Raw genomic sequence first — 17,653 nt, 5'->3', positions numbered from 1 at the left:
GGGCAGTAGTCCCTATTCCAACGTGCTGAATGGAAGATACCACGCTGCTTAGGGTCATGGACCAATGCGAGAACATTATTAGTTGCGAACTCCAACAGTTGTTCGCTGTTTTGGGTCTGCGGTCGCATAACCCCACTCGCTATGATGACTTTTGAAGTTACCAATGTTCACTACCAGGTGCTTAAGGTTTGGGAGAACTTGCGGATCCTATGTAGAAGCATTTCAAAGGACATGGCAAACCATATTTTATTTTTTGTCTTCCATTTTTATTAGCAGCTTCAATCAATAAGTTACAATACATGGAAATACTAAATATCATATGGATACTTGTCAGTGGCTGTGATTTCTGGTACGATACATATTCTGCATTTTAATGACTTTTTTGTTTGCAATCATGAGATTAGAAGCAATCCAGTTATACAGGCTTCATACCATCCTGAATTAATTCAGACATGAAAACAAGGGCTGCAGAGCAAACTATATCTACAGTATATACCTAACTCAGCAGTATCCCAAACTAGCATAATTTTTTCATTAAAGCCTGTGCTACTGTAGGTTTGAGGGAATGAGGAATAAACAGGTAAGTGCTAGCTGAACCTGTCATAAATATAAAGGGAAGGATAAACACCTTTAAAATCCCTCCTGGCCAGAGGAAAAACTCTTTCACCTGTAAAGGGTTAAGAAGCTAGGATAACCTCGCTGGCACCTGACCAAAATGACCAATGAGCAGACAAGGTACTTTCAAATCTGGAGGGGGGGAGAAACAAAGGGTCTGGGCCTGTCTGTGTGATGCTTTTGCCAGGGACAGAACAGGAATGGAGTCTTAGAACTTAGTAAGTAATCTAGCTAGATATGTGTTAGATTATGATTTCTTTAAATGGCTGAGAAAATAAGATGTGCTGAATGGAATGGATATTCTTGTCTTTGCGTCTTTTTGTAACTTAAGGTTTTGCCTAGAGGGATTCTCTATGTTTTGAATCTAATTACCCTGTAAGGTATTTACCATCCTGATTTTACAGAGGTGATTCTTTTTATTTTTTCTTCTATTAAAATTCTTCAGTAAGAAACTGAATATTTTTTTAATTGTTCTTAAGATCCAAGGGTTTGGGTCTGTGGTCACCTATGCAAATTGGTGAGGATTTTTATCATACCTTCCCCAGGAAGGGGGATGCAAGGTTTTGGTGAGGATTTTGGGGGGAAAGACGTTTCCAAACTACTCTTTCCCAATAATAAACCCGGTTAGACATTTGGTGGTGGCAGCAAAAGTCCAAGGGCAAAAGGTAAAATAGTTTGTACCTGGGGGAAGTTTTAACCTAAGCTGGTAAAAGTAAACTTAGGAAGTTTTCATGCAGGTACTCGCATCTGTACCCTAGAGTTCAGAGTGGGGAAGGAACTTGAAAAGTATTATGCAAGTTTTGGAAGACTTGTGGTGTTTTTCTCATTCTACTCTTGGTACAGATTCCATATTGCAGTATATTTAATAGGCCAGATTCTGAGCTTGATCACACTCTACAGCAGGCAGTGGAGTTACTCTGGATTTATACTGAGGTGTTACTGAGAAAAGAATCTGGTCCATAGTTTCTGCAAATAGCTTTTCCATCACCAGAATTTTCCAAAATACTGATTCCATTCTGTAATTCAAGGAAAAGGGAGTTTCCACTTACAGGTCAGCTAATTCTTGGCAGCAATTATGAGACAGGACTACAAGCAGATGTCCTTGTACTGAGTTATGAGGAGAAGGCGAGGCTAAGTAGTGAGTAAAAACCTCTTCCAGGGGAGCAGTGGGGAGAGATTAGGGCAGGGCCTGCCAAAATCTTGCATCATGGACATGTTCTCCCAAGGTGAAGAAATGTTACACGTTGCTCATATGTGTAACAGCACAGACAGATTCCTGTACACAGCGACGCCTGCAGGGGGTTCTGTACCTTCTAAAGAACGTTTTAATCTGTATTATTTTAATTGACTTTGATAAGGAAAACTTTCTAACATATCCAACCTGTTTGCCTAAATTCAAATATTACAGCATCTAAATCCATTTTCCTTGATCCTTGAAATACTTTTCCAAAACCCATTGATGCCAGTGGAAAGACCACCATTGATTTGAATGGGCTTTGGTTCTGACTCTTCCATCCTGTTAGTAGACAGGGTGGAAAGGGGATGGTATGTACGTAAGTAATAGCTTCCTATTCCAGAATATATGATTTATTTGGAGCTGTTGCAAAGTGCCATTTTTCTTCCTCTGAGCAAGTTCAATGTCCAGTTTGCACAAAATCAGAAATTGGGAAATTGTCTGGGTAATTTGTCTGACCGCATCAATGTTGAGCAATCTGAGCCAGTGCGTGTGCGTAAATGAGAGCAGGAACTGACCCCTTTGAAGTTTAGAATAACTATAACATCACTGTAATACTTCATTCTCATTGTCAAGTACTTGCAAAGTGCAAACAAGGGGCTTGGTGCTGTACATAGTAAACATTCACTGTGCAGGGCTGCTAAATATCATGCATATCTCAGGACATGTATCTGACAGTCCAGTCACATATTCCCACAGGGAAGCCTTGAGCTCACATATTTGGATATTCTGCAGGGGGCTACAAGCATTTGCCTGTAGTTCTGCCTGATGGAATGGGGCCAAGAAGGAGCAGCCAGGAAGAGAAGGTGGGAAGGGTGACAGCACAAGAGGGAGGCCTGATACCGGCCTCAGGTTGCCCTCAGTACAAACCAAGCTAAACTACCCCATCCCCAGCAAAATCCTCTCCTCAACCTCCCCCCCCACTCCCAGGGAGCCCCAGAACCTTCTATTCCCCACCACCACCTCTGCCAAGTGCCCCCACTTATGAGCCCCAACATCCTCTATCCCCCGGCCTCCAGAGTTCCCAGCTCACTCTATCCTACCCTGCAACAAGCAGCACAAGAACCTCTTACCTTCCCCAGGGGTTCCCTGTCCCTGGGAGCCCCAGCACTCTGCTCTGCTGCAGCACCAATCCCCACACCACCCCCATGCTTCCCACTCAGATTTCACTGCCCCCTCCCAGCTTCTAGTCAGAGCTGCCAAATTCTGTTCCAGTCCATGCCCTGAGTTTACAGCTACGTGCAAATTATTTGCTAATAGAAACATTCACTCTTTAAATAATTTGTGTAATATATCACACCTGGAGCAGGACAGAACCTGGCAGCTTTGTGTGTCCCAGTGCTGTTAGATCTGTGATGTGTTTCAGTTAAGCAAGTGTATAGGCCTGTAGGGGGCTGCAGGGAGAGCAGTTTGGTGTTAAGTTCCTTTAAAAAATGAAACGTATGTTCCGAGTGTGACAGGTTGTTGGCTCACTGGATTTGTCAAGTGAGCAGATTTGCTATGGAGATCACTGAGAGATGAGAAATGTTAAGCCCCAGGCTGTCTTCTTTAATTTAGCACTTTTCAGGGAAGAACTGTGCTCTGAGTGAAGGCCAGAGGCTAAAGTTATCACTGAGACTATTGATATGCTTGCTGTGAACTCTGTGGGAATTATGCACATCATAATGACTTCCAACAATCTTGGGAATGGAAACTTGGGAATGGATCCTTGGCCCTGACCAGTGGCACAAAGCAGCGCTAAAGCTGACTGATGTGGCCAGCTGGGGAGTCCCCTGACATAAGAAAATCTCAAGTGGCATAGAGCCTGCTTTGGATAGTTTTATGCCGTCTCCCCTCAGCGCCCTTGGCATCGGGGCATTACTGGAATGCTCCAATGACCTGGGGCTGTTCAATGGCCTCTTTAGTCTGCTGTAAGTCAGAAGAGCCCTGAGGAACAAGGGAATTCACAGGTGGCATTCTGCCATTTTGCCCCACTTAAGGCTGTGCTGCTTGGATTAGTAAGGGAGAGCTATGTTCTGTCTGGGTACGCATCTATGGTATGTTCTGTTTAGATCCTGATTCTGTTGGCTTTCTGCTTTCACCAGTATGGTACCATTCTCCTGTCTGTGCACTGGTCTGGAAGCTCAGGAACACCCCGCCTGATCCTGCAGCATTAAAGTCAATGAGAGCTTTGCCATTTCGGCATAGAGCATCTTCATCATATGCTCTACAGCGGCACAGTTGCACTATTTCCCCATAAAAAAGAAAAGGAGTATTTGTGGCACCTTAGAGACTAACAAATTTATTTGAGCATAAGCTTTTGTGTAGCTCACGAAAGCTTATGCTCAAATAAATTTGTTAGTCTCTAAGGTGCCACAAGTACTCCTTTTCTTTTTCTTTTTTGCGAATACAGACTAACACGGCTGCTACTCTGAAAACTATTTCCCCATGTTGTTTCTCCCCCCCACCCCACCCCCCACTGTTCCTCAGATGTTCTTGTTAACTGCTGGAAATGGCCCACATTGATTATCACCACAAAAGGTTTTCCTCCTTACCCCCTCCCCCCTTCCTGCTGGTAATAGCTCATCTTAAGTGATCACTCTCCTTACAGTGTGTATGATAAAACCCTTTGTTTCATGTTCTCTGTGTGTTATATAAATCTCCTCTCTGTATTTTCCACTGAATGCATCCGATGAAGTGAGCTGTAGCTCATGAAAGCTTATGCTCAAATAAATGTTAGTCTCTAAGGTGCCACAAGTACTCCTTTTCTATCACTTCTGTGTAGACTAGCCCTTAGAAATGGGAGCAGACAGGGCTTTGGAAGGTGCGATACAATTTGCATGCAACAAGACTGAAAGAAAAGGATTATGAGTTTGATCCTTATTCATTGAAATTTGCTATATGGCCCCAACACCTAGGCTCACTAGAGCACACTGAAGTAGTATTTAAGGGGATGCTTTGTAGTTACTACAAATTACTTGTAGTATCTGAACAATATGTTAAGACTAAGGCCTCAATTGTATAGCAAATTTCACCCTCAACTGAAATGCCTTTGCTTTTGTAAAACAGTAATCATAATAAACCTCAGCCCTCTTTTATGTAACTTAGAATCTAAAGTGGCCTATTTATATATATATATATATAAATAACATTATGTATCTGTCCCAAATGTTCCAATAACTGTGCTACTATATATGAAAAAGAATCAGCACAGAATATAGAATGGGATTCAGATAACAATGCTTTGTATTAAATATAACATCTGGTTAACATCCAAGAAGCATGTACACCCGTATTGGATTAAATGGAAGATTAAAAGATTTCCTGGATGGGTTTTATTGATGATGATGATGATAATTTATTATTAAAGAGCTGATAACATGCTGAAGGCAAGATACTTGTGTGATGCTTCCCAGGGGTACAAGTTGCCAGGCATCTCACTACCACATCTGCCCTTTGCATGAGGAAACCTTGTTTGTGCCTGGCGTGTGTCAGCTCTCCAACACCACCATCAGCTCAAACACTCCCTTTTAGTCTTTGCAGGCCCCAGAGCTACTCTGCAGAAGTAGCAATAGTTGCTCTCCAAACCTTGAGCTCTCCAATTCCCCTCGAGTGTCCAGCCCCCCGTCTCGTCCACTAGACACTTGCGGTATACACAGATTCACTGTTTCCAAAGAAACACTACATCCCAGCTTTCCAGATCTACCTTGGATCACCACTCCATTTAATGCACAGCAATTAGCTATGTTTATAATTAAGGACCTACCAAATTCACGGCTATGAAAAACTCATCGCTTGCTGTGAAATGTGGGATCCCCCCCTTGAAATCTGGTCTTTTGTGTGCTTTTACCCTATACTATACAGACTTCACAGAGGAGACCGGCATTTCTCAAATTTGGGGATCCTGACCCAAAAGAGAGTTGCAGGGGGGTCGCAAGGTTATTTTATGGCAGTCACGGTATTGCAACCCTTACTTCTGCGCTGCCTTCGGATCTGGGCAGCCGAATAGCAGCGGCTGTTGGCTAGGTGCCCAGCTCTGAAGGCAGCACCCCGCTAGCATCAACACAGAAGTCAGGGAGGCAATACTGTACAATGCCGTCCTTACTTCTATTTTGCTGCCTTCACAGCTGGTCAGCCAGAGAGTGGCAGCTCCTGACTGAGGGTGCAGCTTTGCAGGTAGTAACTCAGAAGTAAGGGTGGCAATACCATACCAGGCCATCCTTACGTCTGTGCTGCTGCTGTCAGCTGCTCTGCCTTCAGAGCTGGGCTCCCAGCCAGCAGCCACCACTTTCCAGCTGCCCAGCTCTGAAGGCAGTGCTGCCTCCAGCAGCAGTGCAGACATAAAGGTAGCAGTACTGCAGCCCCCCTAGAATAACCTTGCAGTCTTCCCCCCACAGCTCCTGTATTGGTCAGGACCCCTACAATTATAACACTGTAAAATTTCAGATTTAAATAGCTGAAATCATGAAATTTATGATTTTTTAAATCCTATGTCCATGAAATTGACCAAAATGGACCGTGAATTTGGTAGGGCCCCATTTATAATGAAATTAAGTACAAGTTTGTTTAACAAAGCACAGAGACTCAAGTAGTAGCAGGGGAAAGAAATGGTTACATATAAAACAAAATCATAACATTCATCCTAAAACTTAGACTTAATTACTAAAATATTCTTGTGTCTTAGAGCAATGCTCACCCCAAATCCTTGCAGCACTTTACAACCAGGCTTGTCTGTAATCCTCCTTTCATGAGACAGAAAACTTGTCAGCTTGTCTCCTAGGTCAAGGATGACTGAGTGAGTTTCTTTGCCCCCCAAGATGTACCACTCCCATCCTTTGTCTACATCCATAAACAGGACACTCCGCCTGCTGTATTTGTTTCTGCCTGTAGATTTTCTCTTTTGTAGATTTTGTAGCTTTTTGACTGGCACCTGGCTCAGCATGCAAATAGGCCTCCAGTGTGAGGCAGACAATACACAAATGATCAGACAGGGATATAAGTGTCTGCTACCTCCTGCCTGAAAGGAACATGTCCAAGGTATGTCTCCTCTTGATGACCTCCCTTACTCTAAGACCTTAAGAACATAATTTTCAGTGTAGATACATAACTCCTTAAATATTATCCCTACATACATTTTGCAATAGTTATGGCAACCAGTAGGCTCTCGGTAGAGACCTTTCATGTCACCTTCTGCTGAGCTATCATGCAGATATCTGACCCAGGAGATCCCTGTAAAACCCTATCCAACCCCCTGTGCTTTCCGCTATTTGGCACTAAGGGTTCCCTGGGTCACAACTAGATGTAATCAAATCTGTTTAATATTAGAGAATGGAAGCGCAGGATAACGTGTTTTGTTAGGCCTCCTGCATGATCACATTTCAATATCCTCAGCATAATATCATCTTATTGCTAGTGCCCAGAAAATGTAAACAGTTTGGTATGAGAGCAAAGATCGTAGGAAGTTGGCAGATAACAGTTCTTTGGCGGGAGGGGAGCAGTCATTGTTTTATATTTAGTAGCTAAGCATAATAATAACTATATTACCATGAGATATTATCGGCCAGAGTACACTATAACCATAGTTGTACTGTACCATATCTTTTTAATTTAGTTTGTTAAATATTTGTTCACAGAGGGTTCAGATTAACAGTTAGGGAGACAGGCCTCTGGTTAGAGGAGCTGGGAAGTGGCAGTGCAGGCAGCCCCACCAACATTGTCTTGAACCCTTTTCTGGAGAGACCCCCTCTACTGATGAGAGGGTAGTTCAGTTTTCTTACCCATTTCGTCCTTGATCCCTTTGTTGAGATTGCCAACAAAAGGCATGACCCAAAGCTTACTGAAGTCGGTTGAAAGACATTGATTAACTTCAGTGGATCAGGCCCAAAATAATCCACTTTTGCAAACTGATTGGAAATTACATCTACTGTGATCTGGACTGAGACCACCACCTCATTTCCCATAAGCCATCAAATAGCCATGGGTGGGGTGGGGGTGGTCATCCTGTTCAGCTAGTACTGACTTGGGCTGGTATTGTACTGGTGACCTAAGGAAGGCAGGGTAGCCCATCATTAGTCCTCTATTAACCATCCAACCCCCCAGGGCTCTTCTAGTGGTCTGGAGACATAAAGAAGAAAGGTTTCAGAGTAGCAGCCGTGTTAGTCTGTATTCGCAAAAAGAAAAGGAGTACTTGTGGCACCTTTAGAGACTAACAAATTTATTAGAGCATAAGCTTTCGTGAGCTACAGCTCACTTCATTGGATGCATTTGGTGGAAAAAACAGAGGAGAGATTTATATACACACACACAGAGAACATGAAACAATGGGTTTATCATACACACTGTAAGGAGAGTGATCACTTAAAATAAGCCATCACCCACAGCAGGGGGGGAAAAGAGGAAAACCTTCCATGGTGACAAGCAGGTAGGCTAATTCCAGCAGTTAACAAGAATATCAGAGGAACAGTGGGGGGTGGGGTGGGGGGGAGAAATACCATGGGGAAATAGTTTTACTTTGTGTAATGACTCATCCATTCCCAGTCTCTATTCAAGCCTAAGTTAATTGTATCCAGTTAGCAAATTAATTCCAATTCAGCAGTCTCTCGTTGGAGTCTGTTTTTGAAGCTTTTTTGTTGAAGTATAGCCACTCTTAGGTCTGTGATTGAGTGACCAGAGAGATTGAAGTGTTCTCCAACTGGTTTTTGAATGTTATAATTCTTGACGTCTGATTTGTGTCCATTCATTCTTTTACGTAGAGACTGTCCAGTTTGGCCAATGTACATGGCAGAGGGGCATTGCTGGCACATGATGGCATATATCACATTGGTAGATGTGCAGGTGAACGAGCCTCTGATAGTGTGGCTGATGTGATTAGGCCCTATGATGGTATCCCCTGAATAGATATGTGGACAGAGTTGGCAACGGGCTTTGTTGCAAGGATAGGTTCCTGGGTTAGTGGTTCTGTTGTGTGGTGTGTGGTTGCTGGTGAGTATTTGCTTCAGATTGGGGGGCTGTCTGTAAGCAGGGACTGGTCTGTCTCCCAAGATCTGAGAGAGCGATGGCTCGTCCTTCAGGATAGGTTGTAGATCCTTGATGATGCGTTGGAGAGGTTTTAGTTGGGGGCTGAAGGTGATGGCTAGTGGCGTTCTGTTGTTTTCTTTGTTGGGCCTGTCCTGTAGTAGGTGACTTCTGGGTACTCTTCTGGCTCTGTCAATCTGTTTCTTCACTTCAGCAGGTGGGTGCTAATAAGCGATGGTCACATAAACACCACCCTATATCGGAAACCTACTGACCGCTATTCCTACCTACATGCCTCTAGCTTTCATCCAGATCATACCACTCGATCCATTGTCTACAGCCAAGCGCTACGATATAACCGCATTTGCTCCAACCCCTCAGACAGAGACAAACACCTACAAGATCTCTATCATGCATTCCTACAACTACAATACCCACCTGCTGAAGTGAAGAAACAGATTGACAGAGCCAGAAGAGTACCCAGAAGTCACCTACTACAGGACAGGCCCAACAAAGAAAACAACAGAACGCCACTAGCCATCACCTTCAGCCCCCAACTAAAACCTCTCCAACGCATCATCAAGGATCTACAACCTATCCTGAAGGACGAGCCATCGCTCTCTCAGATCTTGGGAGATAGACCAGTCCTTGCTTACAGACAGCCCCCCAATCTGAAGCAAATACTCACCAGCAACCACACACCACACAACAGAACCACTAACCCAGGAACCTATCCTTGCAACAAAGCCCGTTGCCAACTCTGTCCACATATCTATTCAGGGGATACCATCATAGGGCCTAATCACATCAGCCACACTATCAGAGGCTCGTTCACCTGCGCATCTACCAATGTGATATATGCCATCATGTGCCAGCAATGCCCCTCTGCCATGTACATTGGCCAAACTGGACAGTCTCTACGTAAAAGAATGAATGGACACAAATCATACGTCAAGAATTATAACATTCAAAAACCAGTTGGAGAACACTTCAATCTCTCTGGTCACTCGATCACAGACCTAAGAGTGGCTATACTTCAACAAAAAAGCTTCAAAAACAGACTCCAACGAGAGACTGCTGAATTGGAATTAATTTGCAAACTGGATACAATTAACTTAGGCTTGAATAGAGACTGGGAATGGATGAGTCATTACACAAAGTAAAACTATTTCCCCATGGTATTTCTCCCTCCCACCCCACCCCCCACTGTTCCTCTGATATTCTTGTTAACTGCTGGAATTAGCCTACCTTGCTTGTCACCATGAAAGGTTTTCCTCCTTCCCTCCCCTGCTGTTGGTGATGGCTTATCTTAAGTGATCACTCTCCTTACAGTGTGTATGATAAACCCATTGTTTCATGTTCTCTGTGTGTGTGTATATAAATCTCTCCTCTGTTTTTTCCACCAAATGCATCCGATGAAGTGAGCTGTAGCTCACGAAAGCTTATGCTCTAATAAATTTGTTAGTCTCTAAGGTGCCACAAGTACTCCTTTTCTTTTTATAAAGAAGAAAGCAGCCTAAAATATTTTTCAGACAGTAACTATTTATTTTATTCAAAAGAGCTCTTGATAGTGTACATCAGTCTTGAATGACCCAAATGATCTGCAGGCCCTGGATATTTTATGCCAAAAATATTTTACGAGAAACTTTTCATGATGCAAAGGGAGTGCTGCATTTTCACTGTTGTTACTGTGTTACACTGATGGAGACTGTGAGCATTATATTGGAGCTATGAATTAGATTTCACAAAGCAGCTTTTCTGTAGGGAGCTGGCTGCTTATTCATCATTGAGATCAGTAGGCTATAATTAGCACTCTCTCTTGGAGGGTATTTATCTTCCCTTTTGATGCAATCCCCCAGGCAACAAATTTAGAGGACAAAATTCGTTGACCTGTAACATCAGGGTATAATCTCAAGGGACAGTTAGTATCTAAGGATGTGTAGGTTTCATAGATATGTTTGCAATACCTTCTTTCTAATTGCATCATTTTCAATGTAACTAGTATCAGCTGTGACTTTACAGGCAAAAGACTGTGTCTCTGAACAGCACATTGAGATCTAAAATATCCTTTTCAGTTCCTTTGAAATTACAATAAGGAATACTCAAGAAGGCCCCCCAGGTTAACAGGAGCTTTTATGTTCAATTCCTTTAACATTTTAAACACTGTTAACTATGATAGCCTATGCACTTCTGCAGGTAGCTGTATTGGTGGATGGACTGTATTGGTACTGTAGTCTGTGACTCTGGTAGTAAAATCTTGCAGTGCATTGGAATATTTTGAGGTGAGCAATACATGCCTGGATTTTGCGGGGAGCTTGGACAAAATTCAGGAGCTAGCCAAAAGAATTGTTTTGGGACCATGGGACTGGAAGAAATCCCATGAAAGAGATTTGAGGAAGGCCAGATGAATGGAACTGGGTCGGGGAAGAGGGATTATGGGAAACAATTTGTAACGGGAAGGAGATTGTGAATGAGGAGAGGCCAAATAGCTCAGTGAGATAAGGCGTTGCAGGTTGGGATTGTATTGGCAGGAGTGGAGAGGAGACCTGGGCAATTTGGTGAAATTGATTAAAAACTGGCTAACTGCTAGATCTTTTTAAAAAAAAAAAAAAAAAAAAAAGTAAAAAAAAGTAACTGTAAATGTGGGATCACCATCCACTAGGAGCATTTCTAGTAGGATCCCACAGGGATCATTTAATGGTCCACTGTTGTTCTATATCTCTATCAGTGGTCTGGGAAGGAACTATAAAATCATTGCTGGCAAAATTTGCAGATGACAAAAATTGGTGGAATGGTAACTAACGATAAGGACAGGTCAGTTCTACAGAGCAAGTTCGATTGCACAGTAAACTAGGCTTATTTGAAGCACATGTATTTTAATACAACTATATGCATGAAAGTTAGGTCACGCTGAATGTAGATCAGACTCATAGAATAGGGGACTATATTTTGGTAAGCATCAACACATAAGACTTAGGGGTACTTGTAGATCACCAGCTGAACATGAGCTCACAGTCCAATGTGATCATTGCGCATATAAATAGGGGAATAAGAAGCAGTATGGAGATTTTACTATCACTGTATAAAGCCTTAGTGAGACCATTACTGCAATACTGTGTCTACTCATCATGTCCACGCTTCAAAAAGGACTTTGACAAATTGGAAAGAGATCAAAAATGAGCAACAAGAATGATTTGAGCATGCCTCTTAGTGAGACAAAAGAAGCTCAATGTATTTAACTTACAAGAGGATGGTTAAGGGATGATCATGATCTATAAGTAACTCCATGGGGAGAAAGTTTCTGATAATAGATGGCTCTTTCATATAACAGACAAAGGCATAACAAGATCCAATGGCTGAAAGCTGAGGCGAGACAAATTTAGACTAAAAGTAAAGAATTAATTTTTAACTACGAGGTTAATTAACCATTGGAACAAGTTATCTAGGAATGTGGTGGATTCTTCATCCCTTGAAGTCTTCAAGGTTGGATATTTTTCTCAAAGGTATACTATAGTTAAACCAGGAATTATGGGCTTGACGCAATTACGGGCCAAAATTCTATTTCCTATGTTTATGCAGAAGGTGAGACTAGATGACCATAGTGTTCCCTTCTGGCCTTAGCAACTATGACATAAACTCTGGCCAAAGTTTTCAAAAGTGACTGGTGATTTTGAGTGCCCAGCTTGACACCTTAGAGGAACCTGCTTTTCAGAAAGTGCTGAACACTCACCCTGTGTTCAGGAATCTCAAGTTAGGCACCCAATACCACCAGTCAGTTTTGAAAATCTTGGCCTCTTAGGATATGTCTACTAGTCTGTGACAGCAAGCGTCCCAGCCTGGGTTGACAGATTCGGGCTACAGGACTTGCGCTAGCCCTCTGAAACTAGTTTCATAGATTCATAGATATTAAGGTCAGAAGGGACCATTATGATCATCTAGTCCGACCTCCTACACAACGCAGGCCACAGAATCTCACCCACCCACTCCTGCGAAAAATCTCTCACCTACGTCTGAGCTATTGAAGTTGCAGCTCGGGCTCTGAAGCCTAGGAAGGGGATGGAGGGGGCTTCAGAGCCAGAGCTCCAACCCAAGCCGCAATTTCAAAGTGCTGTCTACACAGCTCTTTTTGTGGTGCTAATGTGCGATGGAGCTGGAACAATTTGTATAGTGGAGGCACAGAGAGCCATTGAACCAAACTGTAAACGGTGTATATGATGGAAACCACTTCAAGCCGGGGGGTGTGGCAGCACCCCCAGCATTTCTGGTTCCAGTACCTATGCTAGTGTGAGTCTTGCTAGTCCAAGTCGGTCAGCCCAGGCTGGGAAGCTTGGTTCCACAGGCTGTATAGACATACCCTCAGTAGTATCACAATGTCTAGGTTTTTTATTTTCCTAAATCTCTGAGTCCTCTAACAAAGTTTGTTTAGCACTTTTTTTTTGTAATGAATCCTTCTGTTTTATATATGTTTTGTTCCCTAAATTAATTCAGTCTTTAACCATAAACCTTAACCCTTTTGTTGAAGCTTCCGGCTGCATTAACCTTGCCCATTTTTTGCCCAAAATATTGCCTAGTGATGTGTGTATGCTTTTTGCTTTTTTCCAGGTGACGGGTTAACTGGAATTCCACCAGACGTTTTGAAGAAATCACCAACAGATCAGCAGATTAACAAACTTGCCAGGAGTCTGGGGCCTGAGTGGGAGCATATAGTACTGTCCCTGGGCTTGTCACAGAATGACATCTACAGATGTAAAGTCAATCACCCTCACAATGTGCAGTCACAGATTGTGGCTACATTTGTCCTTTGGAGACAGCGTTTTGGAATCAAAGCAACAATCCAAAATCTGCACACCAGTCTGATGGCCGTAGAAGTGGATCCTTCTGTGATCCAGCATATGCTTGAGTGAAGTCTTGTTATTGATTGGTGGCTCTTGAGTTTTTTGCTAAATGAAATCAATTGGATTCACTGAATCACTTATCAGTATTCTGGTGTCTCTTAATTAGAAATTGAGGAAATGGCAGACAAGCAGCTTGGTAGTTTTATTACTCTGTTCTTCCTTGTAGCTTTCAGTTTTCTGTGGGAGGTTTTGATGTCTCTTATAATTACACGTATGCCAGATGATTTTTTAACAGGCTTTAAGAAATTATTGTTCTTTTTGTTCACTTTTATGCTTCTTCCAAATGTTATGTAGTTAAGAAGGTGCTGATGCTTAAAGTTTGCTAGAGTCTTTGCAAGCAGTGGGCCACATTCTGAGAGGTGCTGAGCTAATAGTAATGAGAAGTTGTCAGGCTCAGTATCTCCCTTAGGACTTTGCCCATTGTTATTGTATTATTTAAGAATACTCTAAGGCAGGGGTGGGCAAATTACAGCCCATGGGCCTGATCCAGCTTGCCAGACGTTTTAATTCGGTCCTTGAGCTTCCTCTGGGGAGTGGGGTCTCGGGCTTGTCCCACTCCAGCTGTGGAGCAGGGTCGGGGGCCGCTGCTCGCGGCTCCCAGAAGCAGCAGCATGGCCCCTCTCTGGCTTCTATGCGTAGTGGCAGCCAGGGGGCTCCACTCAGCACGGTGCCACCGCACGAAGCGAACCACAGCCAATGGGAGCTGCAGGGGTGGCGCCTGAGGACAGGGCAGAGCGCAACAGAGCCGCCTGGCTGCATCTCCGGGTAGGAGCCAGAGGGGGACGTGCCGCTGCTTCTGGGAGCCACGTAAGGTAAGCATCACCCAGAGCCTGCACCCCTGAGCCTCCCCCTGCCCCCCAACCTCTGCCCCAGCCCTGATTCCCCCTCCGAACCCCTCACCCCTAGCCCCACCCCAGAGCCTGCACCCCCAGCTGGAGCTCTTCCCCCCCCCGTGCCCCAACTCTCTGCCCCAGCCCTGATTCCCCCCGCCCGCCCTCCGAAACTCTGGTCCTAGCCCGGAACACCCTCCTACACCCTAAACTCCTCATCCCCAGCCCCACCTCACAGCCCACAGCCCATAGCCCCAGCCAGAGCCCTCATCCCCCCACCCGCACTCCAGTCCCCTACCCCAGCCCAGAACCTCCTCCCGCACCCTGAACTCCTCATTTCTGGCCCCACCCTGGAGCCCGCACCCCCAGCCAGAGTTCTCACCTCCTCCCGCACCACAACCCCAATTTTATGAGCAGTCATGGCCCGCGATACAATTTGTATACCCATATGTGGCCCTTGGGTCAAAAAGTTTGCCCACCCCTGCTCTAAGGAGTTACGGCAAGGAGCGGGATGCTGTAATAGCATGTTATCTTTTGAAGAGCAGAACGGCTGGGGACCCTTTTCAAGGTATAAAATAAGAAAGATGATAGGCAGGATCTAGTGAAGGAAAGATCTGTGGACATGGCAGTGAAATGCCTAGTAGTGGACATTGGTTTCTCTCTTCTGTGGCTAATAAACAAGACCTTGCACGCCTAGAGTTTTTGTAGTTCTTATGCTCTAGGATCCAGATGAGCCAGCCTCTCAAGTGCAATTTTACTCTTAGCTTTAGTAGCATATGTACTGTTCTCAAAGCCAGAGGAAAAATGGCCTACCAAAATGAGCTATAATTTTACAATAAGCCCAGCCAGAGGGGTGGTTTAATGGTCTAAGCAGCAGGTTTGCAGTCTTTAGATTCTCTTGCATCACAGGTTTGAATGTCAGCAAGAATAACTTAATCTTTCCTTCCCACCACAGTAGATACATGGATTTGCATGAAGTTCAGTGGATGGGATGCTTCTGGATGAGACTTTAAAACTAAGGTACTGCATCTGTGTTGTCGCATGGGTGTACCCTAGGAGGATGACAAAACCATGGCTGGGATTATTTGGTTGGGGTTGGTCCTGCTCTGAGCAGGGGGTTGGACTACGTGACCTCCTGAGGTCTCTTCCAACCCTAATCTTCTATGATGACAGTCTGTCTGTGTGATGCCACTACCTGGCAAGCTACCTGAAATCTGAGATGGCAGGAGGCAGTCTGGGAACTATTGGTGCCAAGAGACAGAGGCTGCCATTGCTGGCTGGGGTTAAGCATGGTCTTCAATACAGCTAGAAAATTCCTGCTGCCCTTTGCCTGAACACCCCTCCTCATGGTCTAGCCAAACCCATTTCCAGAAGCCAGCCCTTCTCCATGAAGAAGAACCCTGCAGTGGTTCCCATCACCTTCTGGGAGAGGAGACAAGAAGATTCCTGAAGACTTTGTTTCTTTCCCACTCAGAGTGGAAGAACTTCCAGTGCTTTCCTTTGTACCAATGCTGTCTCATAGTTTTCCTGCAGCTAACATGGAGCTCCTTTTATCTCGGCCACATGTACCTGTGGTACTGGAATTATGGGACCCATTCCCTGGTACCATTGGTCATGTTTTACCCCAGAGTGGTTAGAGAATAAACCACCTCTTCCCTTGCCAGCTAGGGGCATTTCTCCCTTTTGGCAGGAAGCTCTAAGCATTTGCCTCATTCCTGCCTATCGGGTAGATGTATCAGTTGCCGGGGGAGTATTCATTGTCAATCAGAAAAATCAACTACTGTATGAAACCAAGATCTTATGATGATGCAAGGCAGAAGTACATTAGAACTCCTTCCAGGTGGATTAACTCCAAGGGAAGTACACGCATCACAGAGGACTGATTTGGCAGGTAAACAGTTTGGGTCCAAAATTTTGAGATCAATTTATGGGCAACCCCTCAAGCAGACTGTTTCATCTCTAGAGCCAATGCGGAACATCCTCTTCCCCCAGGTTCTGCCCAATATATTTCAGCACTCTCACTTAGGTCAGAGGTCTTCATACAGTTTTTTGGGGTGAGAGGATTTTTTTCTCCTGTACCCCCAATTCTCAAAACCATAAGGTAAATTAGGGAGGAGAGGGCCATCTGAACAGTCTGCTGGCTGCCCGGTTTGCCATGGTTTTCTGGACTCCAGGTACCTGACTATATGGTTTGGCAGAATCAGCTCATTCAGGCACAGAAACAATCTGCTGGTATTTTATTTTTAGTCTTCTATAATACAGTCCTTACCTTCAGCCATTCATGATCCTGTTACACCTCTCTTACATCTTAATTAATTATATCCTATTATGGTGTATGAAAGCATAATTCTATCAACAAGTCTCAAATAAACAATGTAAATCAATTTGAGCTTTGGAATTTTTTTATAGATATAGCTATAGATTAGATATATAATATTTTGCTGTTTCAAACTGCTTAATACCAACATACATGTATATGTTCTATTTGAAAACAATCTGAGTGCGGCTTATGTATATGGGATTGCGTGAGCATAAAGATTATGGGCTAATTTAGCCAAATGTAGCCTGGAGAAGGGAAATGCAACTCCTGGTGGAATTTCTGGGCAAAATCCAGAAGTTATGTAAACAGTGGTATTAGCTACATGTTAGGTGTACGTGGCAAAAGAGGGTAACATACACCTGCTGCATCCACTCTGGTGCCCTAAGTGAATAAAACTTAGACAGGAAGCAGGAGAAGTTACTAAGAGCATGAAAGTTTTTGTTGTTTTTTTTTGTTTGTTTTTTTTTTTGCAAAGCCCCTCTCATGCTGTTACACACCCACACTATACATTCGTCTCAAAGGGAGTTGAATCCACCACACCAGGCAGAATTTGATTCTCAAGGAATATAAAACCATTGGAAGTGGCAAAATAATGTAACATACCCCACCACTTTATGCCACTGTTGATAGACTCTTGAGTCAGCTTCTTTGAATCGGGTAAACTTTGTGTTTTACATTCTGCACTGAAAGGTCACCGTGTAGGGTTAAACATAATGAACCCACATCCAGAGTTAAGTTCCAAAGTAAAGATTAAAACAAAAAATGT

At 43.8% G+C, this 17,653-nt stretch overlaps 1 protein-coding gene and 1 long non-coding RNA gene across 4 annotated transcripts in view; both read left to right on the top strand.

The window, feature by feature from the left end:
- Positions 1 to 13,815, top strand: part of CRADD (CASP2 and RIPK1 domain containing adaptor with death domain) — a 90,928-nt gene extending 77,113 nt beyond the window's left edge. For all 3 annotated transcript variants that reach the window (XM_038387061.2, XM_038387038.2, XM_038387055.2), the window contains exon 3: positions 13,445 to 13,815. In XM_038387061.2, coding sequence (XP_038242989.1) covers positions 13,445 to 13,746 — 302 coding nt within the window. In that variant the 3' untranslated portion in view covers positions 13,747 to 13,815. The remainder of the gene's footprint in view (positions 1 to 13,444) is intronic.
- A 195-nt stretch (positions 13,816 to 14,010) lies between these two features.
- On the top strand, positions 14,011 to 16,951 carry LOC122455768. Its single transcript, XR_006274228.1, has 2 exons — positions 14,011 to 14,549; positions 15,523 to 16,951. It is a non-coding gene; the product is annotated as an uncharacterized LOC122455768 (long non-coding RNA).
- Positions 16,952 to 17,653: the final 702 nt, after the last annotated feature.

This window comes from Dermochelys coriacea, chromosome 1 (genome assembly GCF_009764565.3).
Source record: "Dermochelys coriacea isolate rDerCor1 chromosome 1, rDerCor1.pri.v4, whole genome shotgun sequence".
Lineage (NCBI taxonomy): Eukaryota > Metazoa > Chordata > Testudines > Dermochelyidae > Dermochelys > Dermochelys coriacea.
Note: the sequence above shows the minus strand (reverse complement) of the source record. Positions and strands in the feature narration are given on the sequence as shown.